Source organism: Monodelphis domestica, chromosome 4 (assembly GCF_027887165.1).
Source record: "Monodelphis domestica isolate mMonDom1 chromosome 4, mMonDom1.pri, whole genome shotgun sequence".
Lineage (NCBI taxonomy): Eukaryota > Metazoa > Chordata > Mammalia > Didelphimorphia > Didelphidae > Monodelphis > Monodelphis domestica.
Genome location: NC_077230.1, coordinates 295822668 through 295843470, shown reverse-complemented (window position 1 = coordinate 295843470; position 20803 = coordinate 295822668). Strand labels below are relative to the sequence as shown.

The following is a 20803-nucleotide window of genomic DNA, read 5'->3' as shown; positions in this document are numbered from 1 at the left end:
ACATTGTAATCATATTTCAGAACTATAATAATAAAGAACACATCTCTCAGACAAGGGGGAAAACACTTTAAATTCTGGGGACAAACTATCAAAATAGCACAGCATTATCCAGTGGTTACAAGAAATCAAAGGAAAAATTGGATCATGATATTCAAAGAACAAGGGATATCAGTTGGACCCCCATAATAAAATCTCCTGCAAAGTGGAGCCAAAAGATAAAAGAAAATTAACAGATATTTAATATTCAAATGCAAACTGACCAAAGAGGCAGAAAATTAAATACTTTCAGATAAAATGAAAGAATAATAAATTAAATGTTTATTTTCATATGGATAGGGTTAGAAATGGGTTATCAGGTGCAACAAAAACATTCATCACTGTGATGGATGGAGGAGATCCAGCACAGAGACCAAGTAGAAGAGGGATTTCTTAAGGCTGGTGAAGACCTTCAGATGTTGTTCTTTGTGGAAGACAATTTGAAAAAGATCTCTAGTCAAAAGAATTTGGCCTGTCCATTCCTATATATGATGTATATGCATATATAATATGTGTGTGTATTTGTGAGAATATAGGTATGCATATTTTTATATATGTAAGTATATATAATATATTGGGAACAGAACATATGAATTGGTTCAAACAAATTGAACCCAGAATTTAACAAAAGAAACCTGGTCTGCTTCTGAAAATTATAGCACTTCTTTATTGATCGCAGACCTGTCCTTGAAACAATAGCTTGTCTTTTTAATGCCAATATTCTATTAGCTTTTGCATAAGACACGAAAAACTAGTTTATCAAAAGTCAAGGTTGGGGGCAGCGAGTTAGCTAAGTGGATAGAAAGCCAAGCTAAAGATGAAAAGTCCTGGGTTCAAGTGTGACTTTAGGCACTTCCTAGTTGTATGATTTAGGCAAGTCACTTAATTCCAATTGCCTAGTCCTTACCACTCTTCTGTCTGGGAACTGATCCTTAGTTTGGATTTTAAGGCAGAAGATAAGGGTTTAATAAAAAAGTTGAGGTCAAGGAATACCCAAGGAATAATGGAAAGGTTTGGGGTAGGTTGGTGTGAGCAGTTTGCAACATATAACCAATAAGGATCTTCAATGAAGAAAAGTATAAGGAGTCATCAGATTGCTGGGCTCGACCATTTGGGGAGGGTGAAGTATGTGAGATGTTCAGCTAGAGTGCGCCATTTGTGACTGATATGCTGCTGTCAGGAGATACTAAGGAGTCCTCCTCCATGTTGAGTGGAAATCTTACATCGAACTCATGGAAGACAGAGAAGAAAGCCACACAGGACAGACAGGCACAGATAGTTTGTAATCTGCATTGTTAGAGAGAACTCCAAAATCCGTGAAGTCATAGATTTACTGGAATAATGAGTGGACCAGGCAAGGCATTGTGGGGTGGTAGAGTAGTTGTGATTGTTTGGTTTTCTTTAAAGGGACACTTCATGGATTGATTCCGCTTCTTTTCTCTCTTCTTCAGCTTGATCTTTTTTTTTCTTTCTCTTTTATACTTTTACCTCCTTTTCCTTTAATTTGTTCTCAATTTCTCCCAAGTTTTCCCTTTCTAAATCTCTGCCCTCTTTTCCAATGCTAAATAATTTCTATTTTTCCCTTACTCTTTCAGCTGAAATATTTCTCTGCTTCTTGCTTCTCCCACCTAAGAACCTTTTATCTTAGAAATTATCTAAGAAGAAAGTTTTTGTTGGTAGTTATTAAATTTAAAATACATTTTAATGGATTGACCATACTGTTTTGCTTGGTTTTAGATTAATGCAATTACTATGTTGCAAAGCAGGAGCAAATCTAGACTGGGACATGTGTTTAGCAGTTAAAATAAGACGTGTTTTCTAATTGATTAAAAATGTCAGTGCTGATGCAATCTAAGAATCGAAACAATTCTAACCCTAGACTGCAAACACAGGCTGGAGTTCATGATTCATCTAGTTGTTCCAGGTACTAACCTATGCTTTGTCTATGATTGCAACAAATTGCTTGATCTGAGTAGATGGATTACCATTGGAATGTGAGGGTTGCATTAAGATGTAATTTTGTCTTTGTATCTCCTGGCACATAGTATGCAATGATTATGGAATGATTAATTACAGTTGCTATTACTGAATTGACCTATACAAATGAAGCCTAAAGTATAACTGGATGACTTTCTTGACTCTACTTAGTTGAGTTCTTATTAGATCATACAAATCTTTCCTTGAATCTGTTTTTATCATATTCATCCTTTCTTATAGCCCAGTAAATATTGCATTGTGTTCCTGTACAATTTGTTTAGTCATTAGAAAGATACCTGATGATTATGCCACTAGGATTTTGCAAACAATGACTTTGATGGCATGAAGACATATATAATCGAAAAAGGGGATACATTGATTATTTACAGGGAATAAGAAATAACAGTTGAGAAACTTGAGTGATGCACTGGAGTCACCAGGATACTAAAAAGGAACAAGCATTTATTAAACACCTTCTCTGTGCCAAGCACAGTACTTTATGAATATTATCTTATTTGATTCTGAAAACAGTTCTTTGATATAGGTTCTATTACTATCCCCATTTTACAGATGAGGTCATTGAGGCTGCAAGAGTGACTAGCCCAAAAAAATCACATGAGTAAGTTGATGGAGTTTAGATTTGAACTTGGATCTTCTGGGTTCCAGGCTTAGTGCTCTATTCACTGGGCTCTCTAATTGTAAAAGTGCTTATCACAGTGTCCATCACATGGTAAGCACTATATAAATGCTAGCTGGCTAGTTAGCTGCTAGTAATAATAATAGTAATAATAATAATAATAGAACAAGAACAAGTAGCAGTAGCAATAGTAGCAGTAGAAGTTGTTATTATTAAGAATAAGAAGATATGCCAAATCTATGGGAGATTTATGGGAAAACATGAATACGGGTCACCTAGAATGAGAAGGTGTGGAAGGTAATTCTCTTTCTTGGCTACAACATTAGTCATTCCAATGAAATCAACAGGAATGGAAGGTGGATCAAGAGGATGTCTGATCAATAGGATTCTCCCCACAGAAACCAGATGTATAATCCATTTGATGAGCTTTCAGACCATGCACAGATCTTTGTCAGAAAGAGGTATCATCTATGCATCAGAATGTGCCCCACAATTCCTTGATGTGGAGAGGGGACATGTATCATCCTAGGAAGATACCAAGACCTCCAAGCTTGGTCCCTGATGACTGGAATTGTATCAGAAATGACTAATTTTGGGAGCAATTGGGTGGATTGAGAGTGGATTGAGAGCCAGGCCTAGAGATGGGAGGTCCTAGGTTCAAATTTGACCTCAGACACTTCCCAGCTGTGTGACCCTGAGCAAGTCACTTGACCCCCATTGCCTAGCCCTTACCACTTTTCTACCATAGTACCAATACACAGTATTGACTCGAAGATGGAAGATAAGGATTTATATTAAAAACATTTTTTTAATTAAACAAAAAAGAAATGACTGATTTTAACCACACCTCCTCAGCCCCTGATTGGGTCTGAGCATCAGCCTTTTGAAAAGCCCTTTTACTAGGCATCAACTACAAAGAGGTCAATGTAACCAAAAGAACATTGGGGTGGAAGTCAGGACACGTGAATGTCTTGACTTTACTGCTACACAATAGCAGTCTTCAGTCTACACAGTAAACTGTGGGACCTTGGAAAAATGACTGAATCTTTGGGATTTAGTTTTCTTATCTGTGAAGTGATAGAATTATACTAAATATAGTAATATATAAAATATAGTAAATAGGAGTCTTTTGGATAAAAAGCTATTTTACTTTACTTACAAAGTGTTTGGAGGCAGCATGGCGCAGTAGTTAGACAGAGCTAGTCTTGAAGTCGAGAATATCTGGACTCAAGTTCTACCGTGGACTGGATGTGTGACTCTCAACCAGTTACTTAAATATAGTCCCAGGCTATAAAATACAAAACTATTTCCACTGGGTTTTGGTTGAGTCCTTTATGGGAGTTCCAACACCAGTAAAATCATGGTCTGAATAAAAAAATTTTTTTTAAGGCCAAAAAATATAAAGTTGCTAAATTATTATGAACTCTTTGCTTCTCTTGGTTACCCATCTGTACAGTTTTCATTGCGGGGGTCCACTTGCTTTTGCGATGTACTTCTTGGGGTCCATTGGAAGAGAGCCAAAGGGCAGTGATGTGCATTTTGGGCAGGAAGGAAGTTCAAGGATACAGAAGCACAGATGGGACCAGTTGTCTGGGGTGGAGAGACTCTCTTTTGGAATTGTTTGCCCTTATCTTCATCTACAACTTTCTCAGTGTTGAAGAACAAGTTGATAATATAGTCGAGATCTATACAGTCCAGCCACAACAAACTAAGAAGTGCAAGATAGTCTGGAGATTGATGCCCTGACAGAGCGGAGAGCCCTTCTCCCCTGTCTCCCCCCAGCCCACCTACCCTGCTAAAGTGGACATTAATGAGAAGGGGATCGTGAGTGTAATACCATGCGGGGGCTGTGTTGCCTTTCCCATGCTTCTTTGCCTATTCTTAGCAACCTTGGTGAAGACAAAACCGTTGAACAAATGATGCTTTTCCTCTGACCTTTGGGCTAAGGCCATGTACTGGTCCAGAAGTTGTTGGTTTGCAGCTGCATAGTGTTCTTTTGGGTCTTTTAAAAATTCCTTTCATTGATTCTTCCCAAAGATTAAAGCGTTATACACAACAATCAGGCCCGTCTTCCTCTTTGTGCATGGGAGGTGGGGACTTAGGATTCCTTTATATTATACCAAGGTCAAAATCACTGGAGCTTTGGGAAATATAACAGAATCAGGGAAGAGGGGAGATTTCCAGGAGGCGGGGATTTGTGAGGAATTTCCACATTGACTGCATCCCTTCAATCTAGTGCTTTTACTTGGGGATCCATGAACTCAGGTTTTAGTTTTTAGATTTTGATGACTGCATTCAATAGAATTTCAATTTTTTTTTTCAAATACGACATTTTGTGTATTTAAAAACTTGATTCTGAGAAGAGTTCTAGAGGGTCCACTAGACACAACACACTCACAAAAGGTTAAGAACTCCTGCCTTAGGCTAACAACGGGGGCATAGAAAGGGTCCTGTTTCTGAGAACTCCCCAGAGCTTGGCATTTGCTCAGAACTACCTCTCTCGTGGGTTGAGGTACAGAACTTTTAGGAATTCTTTTGGTGAGGAGGATCAAGTTATTGACAAGCAACACCACCTAGTGATCAAATAGTGAAGTCAGTTTTATTGCACACTGGAATTGTGATGTATTGCTTACTGTGAAGCATTAGGGAGAATATTTTTAGACCTTAAAAAAACTAATATTTAAAACTGTGGGAAGTTATTATTGCTGACAAAGATTTCCATGTCATTAGCTTGCTGTTATTAAGAATGGATCTCCCAAGGTGGCTTGGTGGAAGAGGCCCAGACATGGAGATGGGAGGTCCTGGGTTCAAACCTGACCTCAGACACTTTCTAGCTGTGTGACCCTGGGCAAGTCACTTAACCCCCATTGCCTAGCCCTTACCACTCTTCTGCCTTGGAACCAAAATTTAGGATTGATTCTAAGAAAGAAGATAAGAGTTTTTAAAAATATTAGATCTTCCAATCTCAACCAGGCTGGAAGTATAAAAGCGATCCATGGCTTAGTCCCCCTATGACTGGCTTAAGAGATTTGATCTACTCCATTTCCAACCTTCATTAGATTGCCTCATCTTTGGCAAGCTGGTTCACACCTTCCCCAATTCATCATATTAATCTCAAACAGCACAGATACAAGGCTGGCCCAGCCCAAGGACTCCTAAACTCAAGAGATCTGCCAGACTCAACCTCCTAAGGAGCTGAGATTAGAGGTGTGTTATCAAACGCCAGGTGTTATTTCTATTATTTGTTGTTGTTCAGTCATTTTTTTTCAGGCATATTCAACTCTTTGTGAACTCTTTGGAGTTTTCTTGGCAAAGATACTGGAATGGTTTGCCAGTTCCTTCTCCAGTTCATTTTACAGATGAAAAAACTGAGGCAAACAGGGTGAAGTGATTTGCCCAGGGTCACACAGCTAGTAAATATCTGAGACCACATTTGAGCTCATCTTCCCAAGAAGAGCCAAGTATGAATACTAGGAGACTGGTGCTCTATCCATTGAGCCACCTAGACTCATATTACTATTATTTAAAATATTTAAATAGTTTAAAATACTACTATTATTAATATTTTAAAATCCTCCCATGAGGTCTTGCTTTGATGCCTCAATGTGGTGTGATAACCTTGGCTCCTGAAAGGTGATCCCAATGCAGTATGTGATCCCCCTTCATATTAATGTCCACTTTAGCAGAGTAGGGTGGGGTGGAGGTGGGATAGGGAAGAAGGGCTCTCAGTTCTGTCTTGGTAGGACCCATCCAATTGGAGAAGCTTCAAGTCTATTTAGGTGACCGCCGTACCCTCCGAGAGCAGCCAATTTAAGTTCGGGGAAGCTGGCTAGTCTTCCCTGGAGACTGCCTGCTAAGTTGTAGATTGGTTACACTCTGCATCCATGGAGGCAATACTCACACTGACAAAATTATTTCTCTTTGAAGCACTGAAGAAGTCATAGAAATCAGAACCGATCATGAAATTTTCAGTGTGAGCATCTGTACTTCTGAAGTCAGCAAATGCTACAAATCAGTACTTGATTTATTTTGTTAATTGTCCAGATTACAGAGGGAGAAAATAATAATGATGCAAACTGAATGCAGCAGTGTGTTGTGTATTCCAAGAGCTGCCTGCTAAACATTTACCAGCTCATATCTGTCTAGGTGTATGAATAACGTACGGAAACAGGTAAGTAATAATCCAAGTTGGCCCAGAATGAAAGACTGCTGCTTCCATTGTGTATGCTATCCTTATATCTAAGTATCCACACAGCCAGAATCCATTCTTGATTCTCTGATTACCCAGGCAAAGAAAACATCACAGCAAGAAGGTTATATTCAAATGATGCTTCTGTTCAAGATAGGTTCTGGGCTTCACCCACCTAATTCCTCCGGTTTTCCCTTTAATATTTTCACTTGAAAACAAGTTCGTTAAAATTCTTTGACCATTTGGGTTTCAGTCTCAACACCGTCAATTAATGCACACAATTAATTATATGTGTAAATCATAATAGATATATAATTATACGTATGTGTGATTAATGTATCTGTAATCATTTGATTCCTTTTTATACATGTAATCATACATAGTTGAATAGGCATGTATTCATATGCATATGTAACTCATGAAGATATTAATGCGTGCACACTAATGGGGTTCCAAGAGCAGACAGAGGGAGGGAAGGAGAGATGATTCTTTTGAATATGACTTGAGTTTTTAAAATGATGGAAATATGGAATTTCCATAAAAGATTTCCTTTCCTTTTCTTTTCAGTTCAGGTCTAAGTACTTTCTTCAAAAGACAAGGCAGCTGCTGCTGCACCCTGAGTTTACTGCTCCAGGGTCTTCTGATGGGGCTGAGGCAGTGGAAATGATGTGGCCTTGGGAAGCAAACAGAGAGGGGGAAGGGAAGCAGCTATGCTAAAGTAGAAGCTGCAGATCCCCCAGGTCTGCAGACTGTTGCTTTAACTTAACCCTCTGTCTGCCTTGGAAAGGTAAAACCAGCTATTGTTTCATGTAAAATGTGTTCCCTATGGAAAATGCTTTGCCTCCAGCTGTGAAATTGATTAGTGGTCTTAAACCCCCCCAAGAGCCTTCACAGGCAGCAGCAATTGCTATTTCAGGATAGGAAAAGGTGTGTATGTTGTGTTGAAGAAAAATGGGGAGTGGTTGTTAGTAAGAAGGCACCTTTTCCTTCATATTCTCCATATAGGGGGTAAGAATCGATCCTGGGGGAAGATGTACATGAGTAAACATGGCATCATTTTATTTTATAATTTAGAGAAATTTGTTTCCCTAAAGCCTGCGCAAAACTACCAAATTTATCAAAAAGTTGGCCTTTTAATTACTTAAGATGCCATGAAACTAAGAAAAAGACCACTGAATCAGCCCACTTTCCAGTGCAATTGTTTTCATGATAAGATGAAAAGTCTCTAGAGAACACAGTAATCACATCTAGAATACTCTAACTCAGAACTTCTTTTGCAAAGTAGACTTGGGTGCAAGTAACTGTTCAGAAGTGAATTTTTCTTCCAACTTCATTACTTTCTATGACACTGGGTTGCGTAGGTTTAGTTGATTTTGGTGGGTGAGTATCTAAGAGAAAGAGGAAAAATATCAGTTTAAACAATATTCTTTTCCAAGCACAGTTAAAATTCAGTAGCTCTTCAGGCTTATTAATCTCTTCACACCTGCTGGGAAGCAAACTGATTGTTCAGACAAATGAGAAGCCATATGCAAGACTTAATCTGAGGCCAGAATCAAAAGTTCTAGATATGTGTATGTATATACTTCAATACACATACAAACACATCTATCTATCTGTCCATCGATCCGTCTATTGATCTATCTATCCATCCATCCATCCATCTATCCATCTATCCATCCGTCAGTCTGTCTATACATCCATACATCTAAATATGTGTCCATCCATGCGTCTGTCCATTCACCCATCTATCCATCTGTCAGTCTATCTATCTATCCATCCATTCACCCTTCTATCTAAATGTCTGTCAGTCTGTCTATCTGTTCATCCATTTGTCCGTCCATCCATCCATTCATCCATCTATCTAAATATCTGCCTATCTCCAAGCTCATACAACTTAGGGCTAGAAGAGACTACCAGAGACAAGAATACTTCCTATAGTCAAGTTACTCTTTGTTCTTTGACAAGTCATTTGAAAATCCTCTTTCCTTTCTTATAGAATTGCTCTTAAAATGCAATTTCTATTTTTTCAGCTTCAGTAGAGAATGTAAACATATGCTTGAGAGAAGCTTCCTCCTCTCAAATCTACTTTATCACATACATGATGGTAGCCATAACTCATATTGACCCTAGTTTTAAGGTTTACAAAGTGCCCCCCCCCCACTATTTTTGTAACTATACATATATCTACAGAAAGGGAAGGCCAGCCGGATTTACAAATGAAAAAAGAATCAAAATGCAAAGGGAGAAAAAACTGTCTGAGAAATACCCCTTTGGAAAGGAAGTGTTTCCTAATGCCTTCCCGCAAGAAGAGCTTAACCACCTCTACACAAGGATAAACGGTTTCTCCTGCCACCTGGTGTCAACTGAGCAGAATTACAAGGCATTATAATGCAATAATTAGGATTCACTATTTCAGGGGACAGATCAGCTAGATGATGGCCCTTACCTTTTCCTCAATATAGTCTATTTTTTTTCTATCAATTATGTGCAATAACAAATTTCCACACAAGTTCTTCTAAGTTATGTGATCATTATGTTATATAACATTTGTTATATGTTATGACATAATGGTGATAATTATACTATTTCCCTCTTCCCTCCTGGGGCTGGCAGGTGATTCCATCTGGGTTATACATGTATTATCATGCAAAATTTATTTCCATCCTCAACGTATTCTAATACCAAATCTTTTGTTTTTGGTTTTTCTTTTTACAATTAACTTTTTAATACCTCAAATGTCTATCTAAATAGAAGGCAGCCAATGGCCAGTCCTGGTCCCAAGGGAAAGAAGCAGAAATACCTTCCCCTAATTTCAGTAGAGAAGTGGGGGACCACAAGAATGGAAGACTGTATACACTGTCAAATGAATTTATTCAGTCACTTTTACCTGTTGTGACAAGGGAAATTTCTGGGGCAGAGGGAGGAAGATATTGGAAATGTCTGTGGTATGAAAAAACAAAGGGCATCAATAAATCTCTAAAAAGAATTAAGGAGATATGGTAGCCTGCGTCAGGAGACTGCAGTGCTGCCCCTACCCATCTTGAATAAATCACTAAATCCCTCTGCCACTCTTTCTCCATCTGTTAACTGAGCATAGCATCAACCTTTTCTTTCACTACAAAGATGTTAGGAGGAAGGGCATGGAGAGAATTCCTGTAGTAATTACAGGAAGAAGGAAAACATAAGGTTTTAAGAGCACGATTGTAGACTCTTACTCATTAGGAATCATGGAAGAGGAGCAAGAGCTGGGGAAATTGAGTACAGAGCAAAGAAGTAGAACAAAATGAAAATAAGAGAAGGCTGATATGAGATTGACTCAGAACATGAAAAAGCAAACCCAGTTAAGCAAGATTTCAAGTACTATGCAGGTTTGGACCTGTTACTTGTCTAAGGAACTTCTGGGTGGGGAAACTCCTTCTGCCTATTCTGTCACTTAAAACACTGAGATATTAAGGGACTTGTCCAGGGCCACCCAGCCAGTGTATGTCAGAGGAATCAAGGATGGATCTCTATTCACTATACCACACAGGAAGTCTCACATAACACTTTGGAAATGGTATTCAAGAAAATGGGTGTTTCTGTGAAATAATTTACAAAATTAAAGGAAAGGCAGGAAATTCTCATTATAAGCAAATGAGAAATAAAGCCAGGCAAAAGAATGAATAAAAGCAATATTTATGTTCTTATCTTTTAATGCTAGCAGTTCTAAAATAGGTATCTAAACAAATGGAATCCAGCTCTTTAACACTCAATCAAGAATAACAAAATTTTAAAGACACATTTTTACAAATGGCAAATATAATTTCTATATAACTCTCAGAAAATCATTTTAATGAATTTAATTAATAATAATTTAATTTAATAATTGAGACAAATCCAAATTTGAACTAAGGTGCATTATGCTATATAGTGAAGGTAGTCTTTTAACCATTGTTATCTACTTAACACAGGCAATCCAGTTAAATATTTTTCAAAATGCTTTTTGTAAAAGCCAACGAATCTCTCTATACAGTTTTGTATAATGTCTGAAGTGACAGGCTTCCAATTATAAGCTATTTGAGATATTCATCTACAAAGGTATTTTAAGAACACGCTTATCATTAGGTCAGCTAAGTTACAAATTAGATTACACATCAATAATATTATATGAATTAGTTTAGTATTGTTTTTTGATGCTGACCTGTGATTTCATCAGTGTAGGTAGGGATCATTTAGTACAGAAAAGAAATTCCCCATGCACTTGGCTATACATAGGCAACTTATCTGTAACTTGTAATCTTTGATAGTTATCTGGGGTCCCCTGACTTTGACACCTCTGGAGGAAATTCTATTCTACATGAAAAAAGTAACTAGCTTTAATTCTCAAAATGTGAACTTGTCTCCAGAGGCCAGCTCTACATGGAAACATTGGGATTGAGTACACTCTCTCTCTGAAAAGTCTTTATCTTTCTGTCCTTAAAAATCTAAGGTTAGTGAAATGAAATATGGCTCTAACTTTGAATATGTCGCATTTGACTTTTTTTTGGTCCATAACTTGGGTAAAAACATGGAAACTCACTGTATTTGTAGATAACACAAGGTAAGCGTGAAAGCACTTTGTGGGGCGGGGGAAGGTGAGCAAAGGAGATATATCATTACTATGTTAGAAAACAAAAATAAAGCAGCACACTAGACACTAGAGATACAAATGAAAAAAACAAGTGTCTGCACTCAAAAGAACTTGTGTACATAGATAAATAAGGTGAGGAGCATTGATAGCTGGGGTAATCAGAACTGTCTTATATGAAGTGGCCCTTGAGATCTGACTTGCAGGGCAATTGAGATCCCAAGAGTCAAGAGAGATATGGAGGAAGAACATGCTAGTGATGGAGGAGGGACAGACAGCTTCTATGTAAGAGGTGAAATGGTACATAAGGGAACAAGTGGGTCAGTTTGGTTGGAATCTAGAGGGCATGAGAATATATTTGTAATAAGCCTGGCTTCCCAGATAGGTTAGAACCAGATTGTTAAAGGTTATAAATGGCAAACCGAGGAGTTTGTATTTTGTCTTATGACCAGTTTCTTGGACAGGAAAATGATAATCAATATGAGTTTCAATGTGGAAGCTGCATGGAGGAAGGAGAGAGGTGAAGCTAGACAGAGTCCAATTAAGAGGCTATAATAATGACTTGAATTAGAGTAGTAGCTGTGAGAGGAGGAAAGGGAATAGACAAGATAAGTGGTAGAGATAAAATAGGTAAGATGGGGCAGGTAGTCAGCCAATAAATAAATATTTATTAAGCACCTTCTATGTGCCAGGCACTGTGCTAAGCAATGACACAAAAAGAGGCAAAAGACAGTCTCTGCCTTCAAGGAGCTCACAGTTAATGGGGGAAATAACAAGCAAACAATTATGTACAAATTATATACGAGATAACTAAGAAATAATTATCAGCGGGAAGGTACTAGAATTAAGAAGGGTTGGGAAAGGAAAGATCTTAGCTGGGAACTTGGAGAAGCCAAAGAAGCTTGGAGGCAGAGATGAGAATGTTCCAAGTATGAGGGCTAGCCAGAGAATATGTCCTGAGTGGGTTCTGCTACTGTGAATGCTCCACCTGTGTGATGACCTCAGGCTCCTCATCTAAAACAAAGGGGTCATAAAAGATCACAGGGTCATGTGAAGGATCTTAGGTCATCAAGTCCAACCTCTCTTCATTTTACAGGTGAGTAAACATACTGAGAATGCTAAATTACTTCCCCAACACCACACAGTTAAGTGGGAGAGTAAGGATCTGATCCATTTTCTATCTAAATCCCATACTTTCCCACTGTACCACAATGAATATAAAGTTTCTGCCAATTTAAAATTTATAATTCTCTTTAAAATGTCAAAAAATTCTATCCAATAAATATTTACTAGGTACTATGTGAAAGTCATTGTGAATACATATTCTACAAGAGTAAAACAAGATAATTTTCAGATAATTCATATAAATTTGAAACAGGGTTAGGGAAATAAATTCTCCAAAATCCTAAGAATGTTTGGGAACACTCTATTACATTTGTCAATGGCATTTTTTTCCAGATGCATAAGAAAACCACCTTAGCATATGTGCTTGGATATAAATATTAACAAATTGCACTACTAGCTACTTCAACTTCATCTTATTTCCTATTTCCCAAATCCTTCATTTTACAGAAAAGGAAACTAATGCCAAATAATCTGACCAACAGCACACAACTGGCATTCTTTGATACTGACAGTGTTGATGTACACGATACTCTTTCATGCTTGAAATATTCTCTTCTCAACGTCTGCTGAAATCCTTCAAGGCTCAGGTCAGGTGCCACATCTTCCATTATCTCCCAATACCCTTGGCTGATAAAAGTGTAATTGACAGAGTAATATATATGGATTTGGACCTGGAGTCAGAGGACACCAGTTGGGAACTCAGCTATTCTATTTACTATTTATAGGACCTTGGTCCATCACTTAACCTTTTAGCTGACTTGTTCATTTACAAAATGAGCAAGTTAGTAAATTAGATAATTTCTAAAGCCCCTTCAGTCCCTAAAACATAGCATTTGCCCCTAGCTCATTTCTTTATATTAACTAATTTGTGTACATATCTTCCCTGAGGAGGCCAGGGAATCCTAATTTTTCACAACACATCTTAACATCTCAGTTTCTTGCACACAATGCTTTCAATTTTGTTGAATTTTCCTGGCTAGTGGTTGGTCATAATCCCTTGCCTGCTGGTCCATTCATGGCTGGATTCCAGTTGGTTTCTAACATGTGGCAAGTTACCTGGCTATTTCTATGACAGATCCTTCCAGATATAGTTGTTCAAGAGTCTGGTACCATCCTTGAATCCACACGTTCTACATCCTTAACCACAGCACCTTCAAAGTCAACCAAATAGTTTAAAATTCCTCGCAAAGCCAAAATATATTATTGGCCTCTAGGTAAAGGATAAGTTATAAGGCAGAAAAGAAAAATGTTTAGGCAGGACTGGAACCATAACTAGGTTATACATATAGTATATGACGAAGTACATCTTTGTCACACAATTGTCTAAGTAGTCTTTTCTGGTCTCACTGACCAAGCAAACAAAGAGCTCCTGGCTGACAAACTATATAGAGATCTGTCCATTCCCCCTTTTGTCCCTCCCCCCACCCCCACCCCGTGCTGTACTAATTCCACTGAGGAATGGTCACCTTTGGAACCACAATGCTAGCTTCTCTTCTGTTGATAGAATGAGAAGAGGTAAAGAGGTAGACTTTAGAGTCTAGTAGGAAGATCGAGCAGCCTATGGTGCTATTACACTTTCAGTCTGCTAACCATGCCAAGAGGGCTCCCAATCTGTACCCAGACTTAGCTAAGCCATTGGCCCAGGGACAACCTGTTATCCTCCTTGTTAGAGACCTCCCCAGTGTAGCATGTAAAAGGAGACAAGGACCAGGTAATAAATTTCTCATTTTATCGCAGCCACAGAAAGTAAATAGATTACCTGAAACAAGAAATGTCAAAATTAGTTATGGCCGTTCTCTTTGAACTAAGAAAAGCTGCATGTGGCCACTGAAGAAATGTTTTGGAGCCTCCTCACCAAAATATATTTGGGGTTCTCAACCCTCAAGGAAATTTTTGTTTAAGTAACTCTGCATTTGTGTGTGATAGGGAGGCATTCTTAGGTGTGCATACTGGAAAATACAAATGAACAAATCTGTCTTGGTCCAAAAATGAATATCCACAGAGCAAAAAACACAGGCCACTATGGTAGTATTTACTGTAATGAGATTTATCTTGTTCCAACAAAGGGCAACATTTTTGTTTATAAAAACAATTGACACGGTGCTCACTTTGTTCTAAGCAACCCACAAACAAATGTGGAGAATTTGAGAGAGAAGCCTATCTAAATGTTGCTAGAGGATTCAAAAGAATACAAGCCAAATAATAAAACACATCAAGACCACTCATTCAACTACGAGACTAAAATTCTATGAACAATCAGCAAATTCTCATATTAATGGTAAACTAATACCTATAAGGATTTGGAGCACTGATGCAATAAATTTTATTGTTTACATAATGGTAGGTCACAGACAAAGTGCAGACAATGTGGACAATGGCAGCACATTAAAAATTTTCACAAATGTTACAAGAATTCCAGTGGTTCAACATTTTAAAATTTAACATTTTTAAAAGAAAAAAAAAACAGTAACAAAGAAATACAAATACCCAGATTGGTTTTTTTTTTTGATTTGTTTTTTTTTTTTGCAATCCAATGCAATATACCTTTTAAAGAAAAGTTTGGTTTGAATGTAATTCTTAATTATGACCAATGTTTAAAAAACAAATCACACCTGTTTCTATAATATCTACCTCCCCCCATAATCTCATTCAGTAACAAAAGTGAATGCAATTTTAGTACTAAAAACCAATCCCTTTTTTTAATGCATTAATGAACAGATATTCCAATTCAATGAAGGCCAATCATTGTATATAGAACCATTCCAAACATAGAAAATGGTACTTGACAACACTGTTACAATCAAAAGCAACTGACATCATACTAGAAAATATATGTGTGTGTGTGTGTGTGTGTGTGTATGTGTGTGTCTATATATATATATATATATATATGCTCAATACTTAGTTTTAGAAAAAAGTTGCCTTGGTGAAAATGATTCTGTAAATATTTGATTTGATGCACATTATATACAAAACCTTTCTATATAAAAAAAGTACATCACTGTCAATGAAGTTCCATGCTCACACTCCATCTGATACCTGTACTTGCAAGATAAATAAGTCAATGTTTGGTGGAGGAAGCTATTATTTTTGTAATAAATCTCAGATAAGGCATCTCACTCCTTAAAAGGGGTTCCCCTTCAACCCCAACCATCTTACTTAACACTAACTATACAGAAGTGATTTGACATTATTAGCATGATATAGCGTGGAGTTCCCTCTATTAGAAAGACTAGGGATAGTTTAGAGATGCTGGCAAGAATGAATATTCTGCTCTCAAAATATACTATTTCCCTATTCCATATTAAGACGATGAGGGCTGAAAAAGCCACTTCTTTTGGTGTTGATGTCAATAGCCCTAATGAAAGAACTCCATATTGGAATGGTTAGAAAAGTTGCCATTAGAGTAATACAATCAGTGCATCCTTCACCTGCATAGAATTGGGAACTTTGGCTTCACAGTTCTTTGCCCCTAAACCAATGGTCTACAATTTTAAATATTCTCCTGAAGGTTAGTCTTAGAAAAAAAGAAAGTAAACTTTTAAAACCTCATTATCACTCAGGGTGCTGATCAATATAGGAATGGATAAGGTTCTAAAAGTCATTTGCTATGCCACAGGATCAGATGATATGAGTCCTCTCTTTGGAGTGGCAATGGATAGGGAAGGCTGAAATGGAGAGGGAAGAGACAATGAAGCAGACTGGCAAAGGTTTGTTAGCAATGAATTGCAACATAACATTCTAATAAGCAGTGAGGCTCTGAAGACTAGAACACGGAAAAGAATCTACCCAAAAGGGAAAGGAGAGATAACATTGAGGCAAGGTTTGTACGTGTGTAAATATATATTTTAATATATACACACATGTGTGCATTATACTGTATATATTTACATACATATTCACAAAAATGCCCTGCAGTGGATTCCAAAAGGCCTTTTCAAAGAACAGAAATTATGAATGTTTATATCTATACTAGAATATACTTTATATATGTACAAGGAACAAATATGCATTGATTTCTATGCATAGGACTTATTAACAAAAACATTGCTAACGTTAAGGTGAATAAATGGTTTTACAAGTTTTCTCAGTGATATCATCAAAACATTTCTAAAGCTAGGAACTAAAATAATAAAAACACACAAGTGGGTTAATATTAACAAGAAAATAGCTGTTCATCATGACCGGTATGGATACAATTTAAATTTCAGAGTAGGGAAAAATATCAAAACCTTATAAATCTGGGATGCAATTTAATTGTTGCATCTGTTTCTAGAAAAATAGATTTGTAGAATGAACAGAGCGGTTGCAGCTTTTACTACACCGCCCACCCAAATGTTTATCTCTTTCCTCTTTTGTTTCCAGCTGGCGGTTTCTTCAGCTGAAGGAGTTGTCCTCCTGTTCCAAATCCTGCAGAGGCAGGATTGGACACCCCGAATGTCAGGCCAGCTGATGCTGTGATGCCGGGATTGCTGAAGTTAAACCCAGTTGTACTTGAACTGCCAAAGCCTTGTGTGTAGGGGAGAAAATATTTATATCAGAAGTTACATCATAAAAACAACTTCATATATGTCTTGGAAAAAAGCAATTGGTCTCTGAGAGAACTGAGAGAAATTTAAATAGCTCAGCAATCCCAGGCTACTAAACTTCTAACATGTGGAATTAGACAGAAAAATCTTTCTAGTACTAGAGATAAGCCAAGACTCTTCCTTCATAAAGTCTACAACAACCATTCTGACTCTGTATGATAAAAATGAGACCTATCATAACTGCTCAGTCCTTAGCCACTTCTACAACCAAGCAGCCCACCACCATACACAAGGTCTAGTTTCAAGGGGAAAAGTTAAAAAGAATAATTTTGCAATCCTAATTTGATATAATTACCTTTGGGTAATTAAGATGACATGACATTCTATGCTGAGTTAATCATACCATCACTAGCATCTCTTCAGTACAGCAATCCTCACAGCCCTCAAAAGTGAAAAGCATTATGACTAGCTTAGTAGGCTAGTTGGACATGTCCATTTTAAACATTACCCAATAACACATTAAACCTCTAGGGGTATTCTATTTATAATCAAACAATGAACATAATCATAAAACAATAATTATTAGTTACAAATCTAAGATTATTTCAAAGTTAAATATAATTTGAAGTATTATATTAGTAGCAGTCAAAATTATATTTCCAAAGTAAACAGTTAAATGCAAATGGAGAAATATTATTCTTTTAGGCATAGATGGTTTATGGCCTACTTATGGTTTCAAGTAAAGTAAAGCCAAATGGAACATTTAATCGTTTAATATTTTATCTTTGGAATAGAAATCCTTTCCCAAAATAGTCCAAGGATGATAATTATATTTGGCTACAATTTCACAATAATTTTGTTAAGCTGAACTAAACTGTTTCAAGTGAAACAGGTCACTTGTGTCCAAAAAAAATGCTGTCTAATAAAGAGGCCAATAGGAGGTACAGTGAATGAGGACTGGACTTGGTATCAGGAAAATTAAAGAGTTCCAATCCAGCCTTGGATTCTTACTAACTTTGTGACACTGAACAAAAACATCTACCCTCTTTTAGCCTCAATTTCCTCATAATAATAACAGAATCAATATCCCAATGTTGTTAGGAAGATAAAAGGAGATTATATGTAAAATATTTTATAAATCATAAAGCACTAGTTACATAAATTCTAGCTATTATTATTACAATTATCATTTCTAAGGATGAATATTAATTAGGGAATTAAATTAAGGAGTCTGAAAAATCTGACATATTTAGAAGAAGCAAGACAAAGATTAAGATCTATGTAGATATATTTCTGTATACCATAAGATAGGGTCAAACTAAAAGAGTGATCTTTGGATATGTGGAATAATAGCAATGTGTATATATTTTAAATTAAATTCTTTATACTTTTAAATTTTTCTAAAATTCAGACACAAACAAACCTGCACTAAGACTTCCTGAGGGTTTATTTGTTGCTCCAAATCCAAATGTGGAGGCCCCTGTGGTGTTGCTTCCAAAACCAGAGCTAGTTCCAAATCCTAGTGGAAGGGCGGTAAAGAAACACACAATGGCACATAAAAGATAGGTCAAAAACTACTAACAAAAAAAAATCTAAAATTGTCATAAGTTTCACAAACATAATCTTATTATATAATTATGTAAATAGAAATTATATTCATGAAAAAAATTCATCTCAAAACTTTAGTAATGTATATTTGTGGAATTGTTGAAATGGGTACACTCAAAATGCTAATCTAGTAGACATCATTTGCTCAAAACAGTGCTCCATAGACATGTAAACTTTTAGTTAGATTTCATAAGGAAATAATCACATTAATTCTGAATTAATTTGTACCTGCTTAAAATACACATCAATCTATTCATATTTTAGATAAGAAAACACACTACTTATTCAACAGGAATCAAGACATATTATTCATTAGCTTCTCTACAAAATGAGTTAGAGATTTTTAGTGAATACCAAAGGTGAATGCCAGTTTATCAGGTACAAAAGTATCTCCTTCTTTTAAATTACTTTATTTAATGAAAGAAAATTCTCCAAGGCAAGAACATGACTATTTATAGATATTTATACATATACTAAAAAGTTCATTTTATTCTGCTTTCAATATGTAAAAATTTCAATTAAATAGAATGTCTAAGCTACAATCCCCACATTTCTTCATGAAATCCAATAAGCTTTCTTTTCATCTATTCTGTTTAAATTGACCTAATGTAAAATAGGAGTTTCTTTATACACAGCAACATTGTTTTCACAAATGCAAAAACAAATTATATTTTCCCTATTATACGAATTACACAATTTGAAAATTACAGATAATTCCTTGAAAACTACATATTAGAAAGCCAGTTGTTCAACAAACCGAACAGTTAATATAACAATTAACTTGAAATTTTTACAATATTTAAAAAGTATTTATCAGTTCACAAAATTTTCTGAAGCAAAGAAGTTTATTCCAATATTGATTTTGATGCTTAGTGTGAAACATCAAATTTATTTGTAAGCTAAAGGCCACAATACAAAATCAGAATAATTCTATATCTTTATTAATTACAGCAAAACTTAAAATTAAAGAAAAATATTTTTTGAATCCTATCATGAAGGAACTATGATAGAAACACAGTTTATTCATAGTATGATTACTCTCCCAACTCACCTTGTCAAAAGTATTTAAATATATTTTGATTTTTTGAATTGGATTTTCTCATGGCAACATTAAAACTATTTTGCAATGTTTAAGCATGCAGGTGTATAACCAGGCACACAAAAAGGAAATGTACTTCTCAGATAGAAGCCAAGCTACAATTCAAAAATGGCCACAGATAACTTACAAAGCTGGCAACTAAGAATTACTCTTTGTGTAGGCTAATTTAATAATCAATGTTATTAAAATTGTATTTCCTGTATTAAAATGTGTTTAATTGATTAAAATGTTCCTTCTTCCACAAATGAGGATTTGCTTAAGCTTAATTAATTCTAAGATAAAATAGCTTGGGTTCCAAAGTGGCATCAATACTATAAAGACAAATTAAATTAATATAATTTTAAGTGTTACTTTATATTGACCTTCCTCACCTTTTTGTAGTGAATTTTCATAGCCTCAATAATTACCTATTTGCTCTCTATGAAGTTGTTGTTATAAGGCATTAATTAGTTTGGAGAATCTTTCTTGCCAGATCTAATTTTAATTTCTGAAGCATCAGAAGATCCTCTTGCAATTTTTTTTGTTATTAACAGTTCAGATATATAAAGATTAAAAGAAACATTAGAAAAGTTAAATTGTACCTCCAAGGTTTGAAGAACCTAAGCCACTTGACTGCAAGCCAGTGCCAATACCTGAGCCGAATGGTGCTCCAAAACTAACTCCCAGAGATGGCTGTGGCCCTGGTATAAAAAAAAAAAGAAAATGGGGAAAAAAAAGCTTGCCTTACTCTTTCGAGATTTAAGTTTCTTTATTTTAAGAGTGAACATTAATTGTTTTAAAACAAATTTCATTAAAAAATTTAAAACCCAAGTCTCAAAATTTTTCTCATATCTAACTTTCTTTTCCACTTGAAAAACCTAAGATGACAAATTTTAAATTGAAAATTAGAAAACTAAAACAGTATTAGAACATGGAAAGGAACTTAAAAGGAATATAAATATAAGCCACCTAATATAAAAAGTTATACACCAAAATAACAAATAATTAATGTATTATC

At 36.0% G+C, this 20803-nt stretch overlaps 1 protein-coding gene across 3 annotated transcripts in view; it reads right to left on the bottom strand.

Moving 5' to 3' along the window:
• Positions 1 to 7873: 7873 nt before the first annotated feature.
• Positions 7874 to 20803, bottom strand: part of NUP58 (nucleoporin 58) — a 66077-nt gene continuing 53147 nt past the window's right edge. For 2 of the 3 annotated variants that reach the window (XM_007495233.2, XM_001366665.3), the window contains exons 14-16: positions 20388 to 20486; positions 18523 to 18618; positions 14597 to 17079 (exon numbers count right to left, since the gene is read on the bottom strand). In XM_007495233.2, the coding sequence (XP_007495295.1) occupies positions 16910 to 17079; positions 18523 to 18618; positions 20388 to 20486 (365 nt within the window). In that variant the 3' untranslated portion in view covers positions 14597 to 16909. Of the gene's footprint in view, positions 8228 to 14596; positions 17080 to 18522; positions 18619 to 20387; positions 20487 to 20803 lie in introns of those variants that run through there. The other variant, XM_007495234.3, reaches the window with a different exon arrangement.